The sequence below is a fragment of the Lepisosteus oculatus genome, chromosome 12 (genome assembly GCF_040954835.1).
Source record: "Lepisosteus oculatus isolate fLepOcu1 chromosome 12, fLepOcu1.hap2, whole genome shotgun sequence".
Lineage (NCBI taxonomy): Eukaryota > Metazoa > Chordata > Actinopteri > Semionotiformes > Lepisosteidae > Lepisosteus > Lepisosteus oculatus.
This window is the reverse complement of record NC_090707.1, coordinates 20,054,545-20,072,924: the sequence shown is the minus strand read 5'-3', so window position 1 is coordinate 20,072,924 and position 18,380 is coordinate 20,054,545. Positions and strand designations below refer to the sequence as shown.

Below are 18,380 nucleotides of genomic sequence, written 5' to 3'. Positions count from 1 at the left end.
TTTCAAGTTATAACTCCTCTGTATCAGTTTTAACTGAAGAACTATAGTATAGTGAGTAACAGAAGAAAAAGAGAGCTGTAATGGTCTAAACCAACATTACATACAATAAAATACATATTAATTGAAACCATGCACGGGAGATGGAGAAAGATATGCTATATAAGGTTTTTGTCTCATAGCTTTTCTCTATTCTTCTGTATTAATTTTAATTAGAAACACTAATTTTAGGAATACAGCTGTTTTTTGCTGTTATAATGGAGGGTGTGCTGATTAATCACTGTTTTCTCTCCAAATAAAAAAACAATACACAAAAAACAATGATTACATACCATAGCATTTTAATGGAAACCAAGAATTAATTTGGCTAATACTTTGTAACACAGTTTTCCTATATTTTATATACATTGTGTTAGAGTTCATTGAATGATTTATATGTAAAAAGGTTTTGAACTAAATTAGTTTATATTTTCTTCTAATTTTCTTCTGCATAGTCACTTCTCTAGAAGCTCCAGTAGAAGTTTAATTGGATTTACATCCACTCTTTGAGCAGTCCACTCTAATGATTAAATTCCTTCATCTTCATTCTTATGCTTTTGCTATTCCTGGCTTTCTGCCAGGGTGACCTGTCTTCTTGGAAAATAAATGCATTTTTATCTAGCTTTCCTGATAAGAAAATAATAACAGCACTTTGGGCAGCATTCTGTTATTTTCGGCAAGAATATAAGCTCTTGTCATTGTATGGTTTTGCTTCCTGTACTATGACACAGCATTTAATATTATAATAGTATTATTATTAACTTGTTGATATTTGGGGTTTTAAAATCCATACTGTTCTACTGTGAATATTAAAATAGATTTCAAATACTTGAATTTTAGGCTGTCCCAGAACTCCAAGAAACATATAGGTTCTTATATACAGATGCAGCCATTCAAAGTGCGCGGTACAGACACCACGGTACAGATACCGCAGGTATGATGACACGGGGTACCGCGGTGCATGATTGGTTGACCGACAGGGGCACTCGTGGTCCGTTGGTCTGTCGTAGAAAGACTTACTGTAAACGTCTTTACTGTGCCCGTTGTAGATATTGAATTTTACCACTGAAGGGAAATCTTAGTAGCTGAGCATAAAAAGAATAGGAGCATACTGTAACGCGTGTGAAGGCCATAAACGATATTAATTTTGGAACGTAAACATACAGTATATAGCTGGTCTTGGTACTTTAAAGAAAAAAATACACACCGGTATTCCATTTCTCCCTAAACATTGTAAGCTTCGAAGTCTTTAACTAACGTGATACCGGAGTCAACAAGCATACTTTTAGAATTTGATTAAAAGGGAATATAATATGGAATCGCGTATCTAAAGAATTTAATAACGGTATGATTATATCCGTGTACTGCGGCAGGGCTGTGTAGGGCTGTTTCGCCTGCCTGATCATGCGAGCTGTCTTGTAGCCTACTGGTCTAGGTGCGTGACTACCAACTGGCAGGTTGTGTGTTCGAATCCAGCTGGTGCTGGACTTTTCATTTTTATTTATTTATTTTTTAATCGCGTAACATAAACATATTACCGTATGCAAACTGTACTGTATACAGTATGTATATGTATATTTAATGTCTTAACTGTGCCCGTTTAATTGAATTAAAAAAAAATATTTAACACGAACATTAAGCTGTTTACATCTTCCGCCTGAGAACAGTCACCCGTTGCTACCCAACGCAGAATGGTGATTGGCTGACACTATCTGACACCCCTCTGATTGGAGAAAAAAAGACGTGCTGGTGTGCTATACACACTGTGCCAGGAAGAGGATTTCTTTCTATTCAAAACGTGTATTTTAAAAGTTTAAGAAGTAAAAACCTTACAGCGTACACAGATTTCTAAACTGATCAGGATCGTTATCTTTGTCTTATGCATAATAATGTTCACCGCTCTGTCCAGCAAATTAATAATAAACTTTATTTTATATAGCGTTTTAAACGAATAAGTAATTAGATTGCTCATAAACCTAATCACTTGCTTTTTCTTTTTATTTAGGCTCAGATTTCAACTATAGATCGTATTATTAATAACCATAATAACAACCAACCAACAAAAACAACCATATAAACATAATGGTGGTGCTGGACCTTCCAGTTTTATTTATTTTTTAATCGCGTAACATAAACATATTACCGTATGCAAACTGGACTGTATACAATATGTATATGTATACTTAATGTCTTAACTGTGCCCGTTTAAGTATTGAATATTCATATCTAATTTTACCACTGAAGGGAAATCTTAACATAAACATACAGTATATGGCTGGTCTCGGTACTTTAAAGAAAAAAATACACACCAGTATTCCATTTCTCCCTAAACATTGTAAGCTTCGAAGTCTTTAACTAACGTGATACCGGAGTCAACAAGCATACTTTTAGAATTTGATTAAAAGGGAATATAATATGGAATTGCGTATCTCAAGAAATTAATAACGATATAATTATATTCATGTTGCAAAAGAACTGCAACGGACATAAAAACTCCCTTGCATGGTTTCATTACGACCAGAATCGGTCTTGAGATATTTTTAACTTGATTTACAGTATTTGAGAGGTATGTTTTAACACCGATACTACAGTGCTTAAGTACTGCTCACGTATATGTTTCTAGGTTTATATTATGCATTTCATACAGTCAAATTACTTTTGAGCAACTAATAAGAAGCGCGAAACGGTATGCGTTTTACTTTCGTTTTGTGCTGGGACCCGTGGATTGATTACAGATATCAAGTACATACAAGTCATTTTTTAAATGTTGTAGTTCGTCTTAAAAAATGTTACGAGTACATCGTCTATCAACAATTACACAGGTTCTGTTTCCATATTGCGGATTTTGGTTACGTAATATTATTTTCTAGATTTCACGTTGTGAATATGATGGGATGTCTGATGGGATGTTTCTAAAAATCCATCCTCTGTAAAACGTCTTCTCTAGTTGTCCTGCATATGTATTCGCTAATGAAGCTGTGTGTTCTGAGCCTGGATCTCTACATTTCTGTATGAACCAGCTTAGAGGGCTAAAGACAGCTTGTGTTTAAATTGACTTGATGTGACTTGTTCTGTGCCAAGTCACATTATTTTATAGCATTTTTAAAGCGTTATCAAATACGGTGTTACTGTAGTTTACTGAGTCCCATGTCACATGGTCTGTGATTGAAACCTGTAAAACCGGTTTAATTCGTCACAGCCAGCACTCTTCAAGTGTGAGGGTCTTCTGCTCAGAATGAAACGCTAAAATGTTTGTATATATTCTAATGGTAGTGGGGGCGGGGTGTGTGGGAACAGGTTTGGTTGAAATTGCATTGATATAATTCAAAATATTTTGCTAACAATGTTAACTGTTTATGAATAATAAAATGTATTAACTAAGGAGTAGGATGGCACAGTTGTTAGTATGTTTTTTGTTTGGTTTCTTTTTCATAAATACAACAGTAGTACCTGATGTCTCAGTGGCTTTCAAAATTAAATTATGCATGCAAACCTGTGAACTAGAAAGATAACTAAGATATCCATCCATTATATTCCATAATATCCATGAAATATATGGCGCTGAAATACAGTATGTGTGACGCATTAAAGACACCAAGGGATTGGGTGAGCTCCCATCACAAAAAAAAAAACTGCGAACCTGCACTACAGCGACCATAGTACAGTATGGAGACCAAGGCGTTTTACGGGAAGAGACGGGGTGCTTCTGCCGCTCCAGCTTCCAAAGAGCGAAGGGTAAGCAAATACAGCAGACTTCATCTGAAATACGCGATTACAGCGCATATTACAAGGTATTATTGCCGTTTTGAATTTTAAATTCAATTATAATTATTTCTTCGTAGCCTGTTCTTCAAGAAAACACCGCACGGGCGAAACGATCTACCACCAGGACAGTAAAAAAGAAAGCGGTAAGACGGAAAAAAAGAAAAGTTTATTTTGACTTCTGTTCCGCGACTGATGAATACTACTGTGTGACTTTATTTCTTACATGAATTATGTTATTTTGCCACAGGCCGTGGGTCTCTGCTCTCGGCCACTGGCCAGGGTGCCAACCTGTAGAAGCAGCACCTGTATGGAGACATTTAGGCAGCAGCGGGAGCATTACGATGCATTACTGGGGAGGATTGGGAGGCTAGAGTTCCAGCAGTCAAACAGTTGAGCAGCTGTCTCCCGAAAAGTGCCTCTCCCCGCCGTGCAGGCTGCAATGCCTGGCGGAAGCTCTGCCCCCCGCAGAGCACACACCGCCTCAGGACACTCCATCCCGGCCTCTCAGTTCACCACCGCGCAGGAATCTGTTGATGCTGTCCCCGCCGGCTATCTCCCCCCAGGAAGCACAGCGGAATTCACAGATGCCAGTGGGACGAATAATTCTCCCAGATGTCCAACTGCTACCCATCACCCAGGAGATGGAGGGGGGGTTGTACTTGCAGTGCATCAGCATAGACGGGAAAGCAAGAGCCGACCGCTACGCCGCCCTCGTGTTTCGAAATCTTGTGACTTTTGAAATTTACTGGGGGTGGACCACATCTGTAAATTTCGATGGGTCCAGAGGCAAAAGTGCCTTGCCTTGCAATATCCGGGAATCCATTAGTACGATGGTGAATCGGAGATTCTCAACCCTTGCTGCGTACGACTGGAAAAGAATTCGTGATCGGATCAACGAAATGCTTTGTAGGAGGAGGCGGTCTTTTCCTCGTCTAACAGTCTGTCCACAAACAAAACATTCCTGTTAGACAAGAGGAATTGAAAAAAAAAACAATTTTGTCAATGAAAACCGGTGTGTGTGTCTCTCCCTGCTGGATGTCCCTCTCACAAACTGCTGAATGAATAAAATAATTTTATTGAAAACGAGTTTGCGATTGTCTGGTCTTTAAATTCTTGAGATACGCGATTCCATATTATATTCCCTTTTAATCAAATTCTAAAAGTATGCTTGTTGACTCCGGTATCACGTTAGTTAAAGACTTCGAAGCTTACAATGTTTAGGGAGAAATGGAATACCGGTGTGTATTTTTTTCTTTAAAGTACCGAGACCAGCCATATACTGTATGTTTATGTTAAGATTTCCCTTCAGTGGTAAAATTAGATATGAATATTCAATACTTAAACGGGCACAGTTAAGACATTAAGTATACATATACATATTGTATACAGTCCAGTTTGCATACGGTAATATGTTTATGTTACGCGATTAAAAAATAAATAAAACTGGAAGGTCCAGCACCACCATTATGTTTATATGGTTGTTTTTGTTGGTTGGTTGTTATTATGGTTATTAATAATACGATCTATAGTTGAAATCTGAGCCTAAATAAAAAGAAAAAGCAAGTGATTAAGTTTATGAGCAATCTAATTACTTATTCGTTTAAAACGCTATATAAAATAAAGTTTATTATTAATTTGCTGGACAGAGCGGTGAACATTATTATGCATAAGACAAAGATAACGATCCTGATCAGTTTAGAAATCTGTGTACGCTGTAAGGTTTTTACTTCTTAAACTTTTAAAATACACGTTTTGAATAGAAAGAAATCCTCTTCCTGGCACAGTGTGTATAGCACACCAGCACGTCTTTTTTTCTCCAATCAGAGGGGTGTCAGATAGTGTCAGCCAATCACCATTCTGCGTTGGGTAGCAACGGGTGACTGTTCTCAGGCGGAAGATGTAAACAGCTTAATGTTCGTGTTAAATATTTTTTTTTAATTCAATTAAACGGGCACAGTTAAGACATTAAATATACATATACATACTGTATACAGTACAGTTTGCATACGGTAATATGTTTATGTTACGCGATTAAAAAATAAATAAATAAAAATGAAAAGTCCAGCACCAGCTGGATTCGAACACACAACCTGCCAGTTGGTAGTCACGCACCTAGACCAGTAGGCTACAAGACAGCTCGCATGATCAGGCAGGCGAAACAGCCCTACACAGCCCTGCCGCAGTACACGGATATAATCATACCGTTATTAAATTCTTTAGATACGCGATTCCATATTATATTCCCTTTTAATCAAATTCTAAAAGTATGCTTGTTGACTCCGGTATCACGTTAGTTAAAGACTTCGAAGCTTACATGTTTAGGGAGAAATGGAATACCGGTGTGTATTTTTCCTTGTGATATTTTAAGCTCTAGTTGAATGATAGGTGTCGCATTTTAAATCATTTTCGTAGCTAGAAATTATGAAACACCCTGTTAAAAGCAAGGAAGTTTTTATGCCCGTTGAAGTAAAACAAAATGCCTGACAAAGTATGGCTTGGACACATTCCAAGTGCTTGTACAAATGTGCTAAAGAAATTATACTTTGAGTATACAGCTTGTCCAAAGTCATCCATTATTAATACTATTAGTAATATCTTCAGTAAAGGCTTTGATGCATAAATATTTCTGATAAAGGTAGGTTGTGTACTTTTGTCCAACTGAGCAATCTTGCTTTCATAAAATATACCAACATTTTAATGACTGATGATTAACATGCTGTAATACACAGTTCAAAATTAAAGGCTCAAATGCTGTACATGAGAGGTTAAGCTCCCCCTGGCGGTTTTACAAGGCGACGCCGGATAGTTAGTCACGTGACACACGTGAAATGCGTGATACCGCGTGATACCGTGACACGCCCACCGGGGTATGCCACGAAATACCTCACCCATTTTGAATGGCTGCATCTATAAGTGCAAATAATCAATATTCAGACTATTCTTTTTTATGATGGTATGCTCAAAATTCAAATGCAGTATTCACAAACTGAGTGCAGGATTTTGCTTCCAGGAAATCAGTTTTTCTGTAACTCTCTTTTCATTGTTTTGTAATAGTTTAGGATCTTAAATTTCTGACTCAGTATTTAAGCAATGATGTACACAAAACAGTCTCAATATTTGTTTTATTTCCTATAACCTGGATAGCCAAACATTTTTATTTTATGAACATAAATTAATGTATATTTCAGTGTGTATTTCTGCTGAGAGATAAGTGTATGGATGCAGTATAGAATCACAACTTTAGACTCCAGATAAACTTTAGAGATGGGGTATAGCTGAGATTCTATTATTTTTTTGCTGACATCATTCTTAATATGAAATGATTTGAAATGTATAGATGTCAATGTGACTCTGTAAACATTCATCCACTAAAAATTGAACTGAAAGTCAGATGTGGTTGGGATCAAATGACACATTCCAGTTGGCAATCCTTATACATGCAATCACTATATCATACATCTACCATTAGCTCCATCATAAACATGTGAAAGGTATGAATTACTCTGGCAGAAATGCTGCACATGGGCCACAGAGATGTTGCCTCCTTACATTTATAAAAAGACTACTTCAATATTGACATCACCAACCCACCCTTACTCAACTAGGTAGGACCCACTGATACAGCAGGTCATCATATGAGGGGTATCCCAGATTGAAGCACAAACTTCTGTGATCATTGATGTGGGGTATACGATTGTTTTCTTATAAGCTTATAGTCAGTGCTGCAATCCCATCTAAGTTGTATCCTGAGGCTCTGGGTCTGCCTTGACCCTGAACTGGATAAAGCGGTTAGAAAATGGATGAATGGTCACAAAGTCACACTTACACCTATATTCCGCTTAGAGGACACTGTTCTCTAGGCCACCTCACAAAAAACAAACATAAATGAGATCACTATTAACAACAAACTTGTACCTTAAGCTCAAATTAATGCCCACACACACCGCAGTCACACAGCTGTGCCTAAAACGAACAACACAGAATTCAGAAAACATCACCCTTCGCTGATGTGGGTATTGTCATTCATGTTGATCTGATAACATCAATCATGAAGCCCAGTAACACTAAGTTGTGACAAGACAATTGATGGAGAGCTTGTATTGAATAGTAGAAGCTTTGAGATGGTAATTGGTTTAATGAGCCTTCCATGCATATTTGAGCTTTTGCCAAGTGGAATCAGTACCTCAGTACCTACTTGGGTCAATCCTGAATGCCTCCTGTCAGCTGGCAGCACATGCAGAATTTAGTGATGCTAGACAAATTTGAACTTGATAGGCCAAGCATTCGCCAACAAACTGTACCATTGTCCAAGTCCAATTAAAAAGAATGAAACCATTTTAAATTTAAATTCTTAAAACAAAGTTTAAGTTTCGAGGAAAAGGCCCTTCACACAGAGAACAGGGTTGATGGTATGAACCCAAGCCAAAGTTCCCCTCCCAACTTCAATACAACAGCAACTGCTGTGCCATGCCATGAAAGACACTTGCTCACAGTTTGTCAAATCACAAAAAGATCTAACAAGTGGGCAAGTAAGAAGGTACACATTTGCACATCTCATTATTCCTTTATAGAACAAGAACAAGAACAAAGGGACAAACCTTAAAAGGCAAAAACCTATGCCCAGTATTTCTAAACAGACACGTGCTGTCAAAGGATTTGCCATTTCATACACAAGGGGCAATAAATGCAAAATGGAACACAAGCTCATTTTCACAAATGTTCATAATATATTCATAACAAATTTATCAGTTAGCATTGAATAACTTAATTGAATGTTTAAGTTTGGTCTAAAACAATGCATCTCACATTCAGACAAGAGAACAATTCCAAGCCATCATGCTACCATATCTCCACTATAATAAGCAAAAGCTAACATTCTGCAAAGCTAACATTCTGCAACATTCCATTTGGCTTTTCTCAAACATGGGAAAAGATCATTAATAATAAACAATCACTGTATTTATCGCAATCTTCCTTCAAGATAACTCAATATTGATAATGACAATCCACCCCTATCCTGTTTCAACTAACCAATTTAAAAGAACAAGCATCTTAAAGCTGGGTTGTGACAGGTTTTCACAATGCACTCTTGTCTTCATTAGAGAGGGTTCTCTCATCTGTCTGCATTCTTCTGGCACTGATGTAACAAAGTGTACACAGGGGAATCATTTTGTAAGAGTAACAGAAAAGGACAGCAAAAGTTCATTCACCTATTTCCTCTGAAACTCTTACTTCTCTTTACCATAACCCAGTGGTTCTCAAACTTTTTAGACCAAGTACCACCCCTAATCCAACCAAAGCATCCAAGTACCACCTACAAGTCATCATCTCATAGGAACCCCAGAAATTCTCAATGACCAACATGAGCGCGCGTGCACACATTCACACATACATATAATAAATATTATAATAATAAACTTTATTTGATATAGCGCCTTTAAAGGTGGCTTCTCAAAGTGTTTTACAGAAAAAAATTATTAACAACAACTAATAAAAAAGCACCATTTCAGTGAGAGGGGTGAGCCTGTTTAGTTGAGCAAAGCAGATGTGAATTAATTTTTCGAGCCTTGATACAACAGAGTCTAACAGATATTAAATCGTCAGGCATTTTCTTGACGGCAAAGGTCTCGCGGTGGATGTTGTAATGCATACATTAATTTCTGGAGCAACCTCTCTAATTCGTGCAACTACACCGTTATGCCGGCTTGTCATTGCTCTAGCACCGTCTGTACAAACTCAGACGCATTTTCTCCAGTCGAGGCCATTCTATTCGATAAATTCATTCAGAAGCTAAAATATGTGCTCTCCTGTAGTTCCTGTTGGTAGCGGTTTACAGAACAGAAAGTCTTCATGGGACATGCCCTCAAACTCATATCTAACGTTAACGAGCAAATTGGCCAAATCGACTACAGACTCATCTAATTGCAGTGAAAAACATCTGTTCATCTTAACGCGCTCTATCAGTGTACTTTTGATATAATCCTTCATATCAATAATTCTATGAATGACTGTGTCTTTCAGGGGGAGGGGGGCAGCAGGTCGAGCTGTTTAGCAGCTTTTCTCTACACATAATACGTGTCAGCTCTTTTGCCAACGGTAAATAAGGTTCTTCAAAAATAGTGTAGCTTACTTGCTTTAGCAATCCGCAAGCTTGCATTTTTCCGCGTTTCCGTTTTTTATTTCCGTATTTAAAGTTATTATTTCATGCGCATGGGAGCGAAACACAGAGACGTTCGGTGTATTTTTCTCAAATTAGAACAGTTCTTAAATATTTTTCTGTTATCAAGCTTTCCTGTGCTCACAAGATTACCTGCGTTCGTAGCACGTATTTCTATGCATTCCTGTGTTTACAACGTTGGCATTGTTCCAAAATCACGCACATTCCCTTATTTGCTGGAGATACAGTAGCTTTTTTTAAATACAATTGGTCACTTGCATCCGTAGCACGCATTCCTATAGAGTGGTATAGAATTACAGAATATCTCGTGTCCACTGAAGTATTAGCGCGCACTGTATCGTAGTACGTAGGCTGCGTATTCGACACGTATTAAAATATAAAATATGAAAACCCGTCCCGATTTTTCAACGCAAACGACACAGTTCCATGGTCACTTGGCGTACCACTTGGCGGCACGCCACGTACCACTGCCGTTACGCATACCACAGTTTGAGAACCACTGCCATAACCTAGTTTATGTGAAGTTTTCCTTTTTTAAAAAATATAAATAATTCATTTATCTAGCTCTTTCATCCTTAAGGAACTCAAAGAGTTTTACATATAGAAGGGACCCACTTCAGTCACCACTGATGTGCAGATGTCCATGTGAGTGCCACAAGGTAAACAGCGTCTATGCAATCCCACTACAAAGCAGATCAGGCAGTAACAACAGACATGTTTTTCTATGTGCAGTTAAATGTTTTTGATGATAAACTGTCAGACATGGCCAGCAAGAAAATGCAATTAATGTAATGATTTCCAATGCCAGACATCATGTATTTTTTTAGAGAGTTAACTGCACTGCACAAGCTTTATGTGAAAGTGATTTTCTACCATTTAAAACTCTTGACTCTTATCAACTCAAGATTGAGACCTTTAAGATGAAAAAACAGGTTCTGTAAACAACAATAGTTGCAACGGCAGTTTCTGGGAATAATGGGCTTTTGTGCTATGCCATATTGTTTGGTAAATAATTCTTTGTTCTTAAGTTGTTCTAAGTCTAATGACTCATCTGAATTTTTTGTAATGCCTGGAATTACCTGTGCCACTCTGAGAACTTGAAAATGTAGGCTATACTTAGATGGGAGGAGTTCTTCCAGACATAGCATGCTTGGAAATGCCTGTGTAACTAAGAAAACTCAGAAAGGTAATCTATTTAGATGGGAGGAGTTTCTCTAAGATGATTACATGGAAATATACTGTATTCCTACAGTTAACTGAACATGGACTGAATCATTATCTTTTGGGAATTTATTTTCCTTTGTAAAGTTTTAAATTTTAGGGAAGCCAGGCATCATTTGGAAAAAACCTAACCTTGAGAGAAATTAGGTTTATCTCAACCAGAAAATAGACTCCTCACGCTGTTACAAGATAGTGGGCTAAGTGTGGTGTATTAAAGGAAAAGTATTCCCTCCGATACCAATTTAAAATACTTTTGGTTTTAAAAGTAGCCACTCTGAATTTGCATGTATTTGGTTGAGCACACCTCAAGAATATACACCATTTCTAAATTTAGGACGCTGTTAGTTTTCACTTTAACATACCTGGGTATGGCTAGCGATAGGCAACTTAAATGAGTGTTTAAGATAATACATGGTATGCAGTTAAAAATAAAACATCTACTCTTAAAATAAAAAGGCAATTGGCATGGTTGTTTGCCTTAAAAATTACAATTCAGGTGATGCAAAGAAGTTAAACAGAGACTTATATTCAAGCAACAAGACAACTAAAATCCTTTACCATAGACTCCAGGAAATCAACTTGAGCACAAACTTCTTCCTCCAACAACGTCTGAAGCAATGCCTTACAGTTTTAAATTTCTGCACATTGTCCGAAGCACATTTACACATCTATGAAAAGAATGTATTGTTTTTCATATCTCTTTGATCATCAGAAACAAAAGATTTAAAAATAATAATACCTGGATTTACAGTACTTGCTATACAGTGCCTTCGGAAAGTATTCACCCCCCATTTGAACCTTCCTAGGAGCACCGTGAAGTCCATTGTAACAAAATGGAAAAAACATGGCGCAACCCAGACACTACCAAGATCAGTCCGTCCTACCAAATTGAGCAACTGGACAAGAATGGCAATTGTCCAAGAAGTGACCAAGAGGCCAGCTACAACACTGACAGAGTTGCAGAGCTCTTTCGTTGAAATCGGAGAAACTGTCCAGACATCAACAACCTCTTCAGCATTTCACAGATTTGGCCTCTTTGAGAGTGGCTGGAAGGAAACCAATTCTGAGAAAGGGCAGCATTACGTCATGCCTGGAGTTTGCTAGAAGCCATGTGACAAAACCTGAAACATTTTGGAAGAAAATTTTGTGGTCTGATGAGACTAAAGTTGAGCTCTTTGGCCTGAAAGAAAAGTGCTATGTTTGGCGCAACCTAAATACAGCCCAATACCCAGGTTCCACCATCCCTAACGTCAAGTATGGTGGTGGCAGCATCATGCTCTGGGGTTTCTTTTCAGCAGGAGGAACTGGAAAGCTTGTTGCCATCAAGTGCAACATGGATGGAGCCAAATACAGGCAAATCCTTGAAGAGAACCCGTTTCAGTCAGCCAGAGATCTGCGTTTAAGGTGAAGATTAATTTATCAGCAGGACAATGACCCAAAGCACACGGCAAAAACTATCAAGGAATGGCTTGAAGAAAAGAAGGTTAGTATTCTGGAATGGCCAAGCCAGAGCCAGACTTGAACCCAATTGAAAATCTGTGGTACGGCCTGAAAATTGCCGTCCACCAACACTCTCCATCTAATTTGGCAGAGCTGGAGCAAACTGCATTGAAGAATGGGCAATAATTCCCCAATCTAAATGTGCAAAGCTCATTTCAATGTTTCAATGAAAATTATTTCAATGTGCTCAAATTTGGAGGTGTAACAGGAATAAAATGCGAAAAAATTCAAGGGGGTGAATACTTTCTGAAAGCACTGTATCCTTGTTTCTTGTGTAAACCAGGTTTAGTATTTTGTGCAACCCTGGATATTACAAGGAAGAGAAGCAAAAAATTGCTTCACCAATTTAGCCAAATTACAGCCAGGACACTAAACAACCAGACTCTTATTAAAAAATGCCAAAAGATCTTTAATAAACCAATGTCCTGCCTACCTGATTAACATCTAATCAGGATGATAACACCTAATACAATACAACGTCCCCAGTCACCACACTTGATCATTTCGGTCCAGTGAAATTTTGGTCCAGACTGAAAAGTGGGGTTTTCTAGTAGCATTACTGTAAAATTTAAAAGTATTTCTAATTACTTGTAATACAGCCAATGTAAAATGTTTAGTGCCTTGAGATGAAGTACCATGAAAGGCACGATACAAAGATTATCCTTTTCTATTAGCCTTATTAGTTATACTACTATACAATATAAGACAAATGTTTGGTCTTAACCAGTAGGAAGCTTAACAAAAAATATGGGTCAAATAGGGGTCATATACAAGTAATACAAAAAACTAAAACCTGGTTTACTTTATATTGCAGTGTATGATAGAAATAAAAATTCAGCTCAGCAAATACCCTCAAAACAGAATACAGGGCTCTGGACCCTAAGTATAAACACAAAACTTTGAGGGTTAATATTTCTTAAATTGTTTTTTTACATCTAGGAAACTTAAGGATGGAAAGCGACTAATTCCTCATGCCTCTCTCTTTTCTTTCTATCAACTGACAATTACATCTTGCTGACAATTTGAGAGATGAGAGAAAAACAATGCCTTAAAATAACTTGGCTACATAACATCTATACAATTGATTTATTACAACTGAATTGACTTGAAGCTTAAGTGCATGTATTTAAGAAATGCATTGTGGAATGGCCTTAGAAGGGGGCAAGTGAGTCATACAGCTACAATGTAAACTCTATACAACACGGTTTAGACTGTATTAAACACAGCATTCAAATTCTCCACCATCCCCCTCCGGTACTATGAATCCTATCCTATGAATATAATGTCTGGATGGGGCATAATCCGTGATCTCCTGATGCCACAAGAGGGAATGTAGAAGCTCACAATACACAGCTTGATATACTTTTTCAGCTGCAGTCACACAGCTAATGCAATCTGCATCTGCCGTTATGAGTGGTCCACATTAGAGTTATCATCCAGCAAGGATCCATATGTGAATCCTATTTAGAATAATGGATAAACAAGATGACATGTTTCTAGATCCTAACCCCCTAAGGACACTCCCAAGAAGTCCTCGAAGTACCCTACAGATAGCATACAAAGGTGTCTAGGAGCTAGCTTCATACTGAATAATACTATCTATGAGAAGTCAGATACACCCCTCAAAGACAATTTAAGGGGATCACGTGACGGGTAGGATATTTTGAGTAAGAATGTGTATTAGCCCAATGATGAACTGGCGTCCTGACCAGAGTGCACCCTGGCCTTGCACTTGTTGCTTGGCAGTTTCCCCACAACCCTGAATTGAAAGAAGCGATTAGAAAATGGATAGATGGAAGAATATTTTCCCAAGAAACACTCAAATATTTTCCCAAGAAACACTCTCAGTAAACAGAACTTGACTGAAATACAAAGTCAAAAAGGAATTTGGTATCCTATACATGAATGAATATCAGATATATAAAATGTTCCCAAAGACACCCAAGGGTAAGCGTACAGAACAAAAAAAGAAATGAGCCTAGAATAAAGCCCAGAGGAATAGCTGTGTGATATTGAAGCACCACATTCTTAAGCTTTGGAGGACACATAATGTGTCATATAAAAAAGTTCCTGTCACACAGTCAAATCATTTTTAGGCAGATCTGGAAGGAAAATCATTATGTTTCACATATTTCAGAAGAACAGAGATTCATAATGAAGAGAAGTACATTTATTTATCAATTCACTGTACATTTCAGAAACCTTTCAAATGTACTATAGGTCACAGATGAGCACTCACAATAAAGTATTTCTGAATCTGGTATTTTAAGGTGGCTACATACAAACAGGTATTGCTTTTAAATACAGGAATAAAATGCAAAACTACAAACAAGAGATTGTGCTACACAGGTGTGGTGCAAGAGGAATGTTTTAAAATCTATAGTACTATCACATTTTTTGTGAAATACTTAAATATGTAAATCCTTCATGAAACCCTACATAAAGCCTTTTAAGCAAAAGAAATTAGAGTCCATTAGTGTATCCAAGGGAATTAAATACTAGGACAATTAATTCATTTTTTTTTACATAGCTTTGACAAAAGAGTAGTTATGTATTTACAGTATAACCTTTTAAACTATTAATCCCTTTAGAGTTATATATTCCCACAATCCTTTGCATAAAGCAGAGTACTTGTACCTGTAGGGCTTCAAAACAAGCTGCTCAGCCAAAGTGAAGCTCATTTCACGGCTTATTTAAAGAAATGTCTGAATGTTGCTAAAAACGACATTTCGAGTCAGAGATTAAAGATATCTTCCAAACATCACAGACATCTCACAAAGAATGCTAATCTGAGAAAATATGACACCTTAATCTATCCAGAAACTTTCCAGACAGACATCACAGCCAATGGAACATCAATTATGGCATAACCATCCTCTTTATTTTTGCAAAATTCTCACCATATCCTAACACACAACATTGCACATATGAAGGAGGATGTGACATAGTAAACTGTGGAATCTGGACATGTGGTGTGATAGAGCTGCTTGTAAATCAGAGCAGCACTCCCTCTACTATTAGGTACCCTGCAGGAGCTCCAAAGTACCCTTTTCCAGTTCCTACTGCCACAAAAAATGCCAGGGGCAGTCAAAGCTGTTACTCCACTGATAAAAGCATTTTTCATGCTAAAGGATACCAAAGCACATTGCATATAGAAAGGGGACCCACTTCATGCACCACTGAAGTGCAGCCATTATGTGCCAGCAGCCCCACTGCACAGCATTTCAGGCAGAGAGGTGAGAAATTGCTTCACCAATTGAATTTAGCACTTTGGTAAGCCAGATGTTAAATGTAGCAGTCCTTCAGAATGCAGTCATAGAACCCTGCAGTATTCCAGAACCACAGGGCTGCACTCCAAGTTAATCCAAAAGACTGCATCTTAAATTAAGTTCTGACCAGAATTAGCAAACCCTAGAATATGCTATTTGATTTGATTTGCTACTGCAGCACACAGGGGATGCCAAAGTGCCATACATGCATGGAGCATGTATGCATGAGCAAACACTCAAGACTTTTAATTTTCTCAACTTCTTGAATATTTTCCCAAGGCACTGTACATGTCATTTATTCCTAGTCTGTGAAGCAGTACAAGCCTAGGGCTCTTCCTCACAGTGCTGTACTTTGAAAACGAAATTGGAAAATCTTACAAAAGGCATTATTCTTACTGTACAGGTCTCTGGTGAATTGCAGGAGACAATAGGCACCAGTTTAATGCAGGATACAATCAACAGCTGTTGGCCTAGCAGACAATTTCCCCCTCAAGATATATAATAACCTTTATCTTATATACTGTAGCACCCTTCATAATACATATGTAAATATCAAGTGGAATTAACTGCACATACTGCAGTTTTAATCATCTCTGGAGGTTAACTGATGTGCTATTGAAACATATTCTCTCAAAGTCATAAATCATCCTGCAATTATAACTATTTTTAGGAGCTCATCAGTATAAAGCAGAAATGTTTTCTTTTGTTTATATTTTTTCAAAACATCACTGTGTTATGACTACTTGTTTATAAAACTACTGCACTTACTGTCAGTCTCGTCAACTTATTGTTTACTTCATAGTTACAATGGAAACATGGTACTTATTGTTTTGTCATTTAAATTGACTGTTACTGTAAAACATTTTGAAAGAAGAAACAAGCTTGCACCGAATATTTAAAACAGTTAAACTTGATAACAATCAATCCATTTGTCTAATCTGAAATACCTAGCATTTTATTTGAAACCCTTAAAATCTCCAAGTTACCATTGTCTTTAGGAAAACAAAATAATATTTTTTCTAATTCCACAATAATGTGTAATTTAAGACTTTCATACCGCTTATATTAAAAAAAAATACTTAATACAAAGTCCTTTGTTTTCCAAAGATATATAAAATACGATTGTTGCACGCACCGTGAAGCAAGGGTAGTTACCCCAACAATGTAGTAAGGCTGGGCATAATCAAACTCATTTGTACGGATTGCCCGATTGCCTTTTGAACAAAATTTGAAGGCAATAGGTTACATTTCAGATTAATAATCTTTTACACATAGTTGTTGTAAAGCAGGAAAATAAATTATGTGAGTTTTTTTGTTTTGGTATAAATACTATTTGGTCGACAAACCATTACTAACCTAACAACATAAATTCTGTGTCGCGTCTGAGAATAAAATATCCTCAGAAAATTTAAGTTTAAATTTCGTGACACTACAGTACAACCTGTGAAAAAAGTACAATGGAATTGAAATCTATTTGTTCAAAAACCCCAGTTGGATTTGTAAATCTTCATCCGCATAAAAGACGCTATACACGTTGTTTATACTTGGGAACAACACCCAGAAAAGGGACAACTATTTTAAAGCTCGGAGGGTTGTTACACTCATGTTTTGTGGACGGCAAACTTTTTTAATTGCTATAATTGACGCGTCTTGTCTCTATGCCCAATATATTTTCTGTCAAACCGACCAGAAAACTTCCTTTTCAAATACAGGTCACAAATCTGTTTTTTTTGTTTAAGTAAAAAGATCTGTTTCTTACCTGTAATTTGCACATCACTTTCTGAGTAGCAGGAGGACACGTGTAAAATACAAATAATTAAAACTGCCTTAAACGAAAACATCTCTGACTCTGTTGTCACCTCAGAACCTGAAAAATCGCTCTTACAACGAGATCCAAGAAACTTGTTAAAACTCTGCTGTCTTTTTGTAAGTTAGCTCACTCTTCAGGGAAAACGTTCCCACGCACTTCCGGTTGATAAAATGTGCTAGTAGTGACATCCTTGCCCACTTGCAAGAGCCAGCGCCCTTCTTAGAACAGAAAAACATTCATCAAACTATTTTACAGACTGATTTTTATCTGTTAGTCGTGTCATTTCCTTTTATAAAGCTGGCTTCCATCAATAATGTATTTTTAAGACATCCGATTCCCAGTATTGTTTTTGAAAGATATAACAATATTTCACGAACATAATGGTGCACAAAAATAGCTTTTGTTTTTGTGTGTTTACATCTATGCATGTGGCATTTTTGTGTAGGAGCAAAAGTATTGTAAAAAAGGCTTAACGTGTTAATTTTGGTTATTGCTCTTTTGATTTGAGCTGAGAAAACAAGAATGAAGCTGTTCAGAAAGAAGAACCCAAATGAAACTGAACTAAGATTTGATGTAGACAAATACTGGGACAAATAATATA

General features: G+C 37.2%; 1 protein-coding gene across 2 annotated transcripts in view; it reads right to left on the bottom strand.

Annotated features, from left to right (window-relative positions):
- tfpia (tissue factor pathway inhibitor a) overlaps positions 1-17,954 on the bottom strand; it is a 50,853-nt gene extending 32,899 nt beyond the window's left edge. The window contains exon 1 of one of the 2 annotated variants that reach the window (XM_015359062.2): positions 17,729-17,954. In XM_015359062.2, the coding sequence (XP_015214548.1) occupies positions 17,729-17,810 (82 nt within the window). In that variant the 5' untranslated portion in view covers positions 17,811-17,954. The remainder of the gene's footprint in view (positions 1-17,728) is intronic. The other variant, XM_015359061.2, reaches the window with a different exon arrangement.
- Positions 17,955-18,380: the final 426 nt, after the last annotated feature.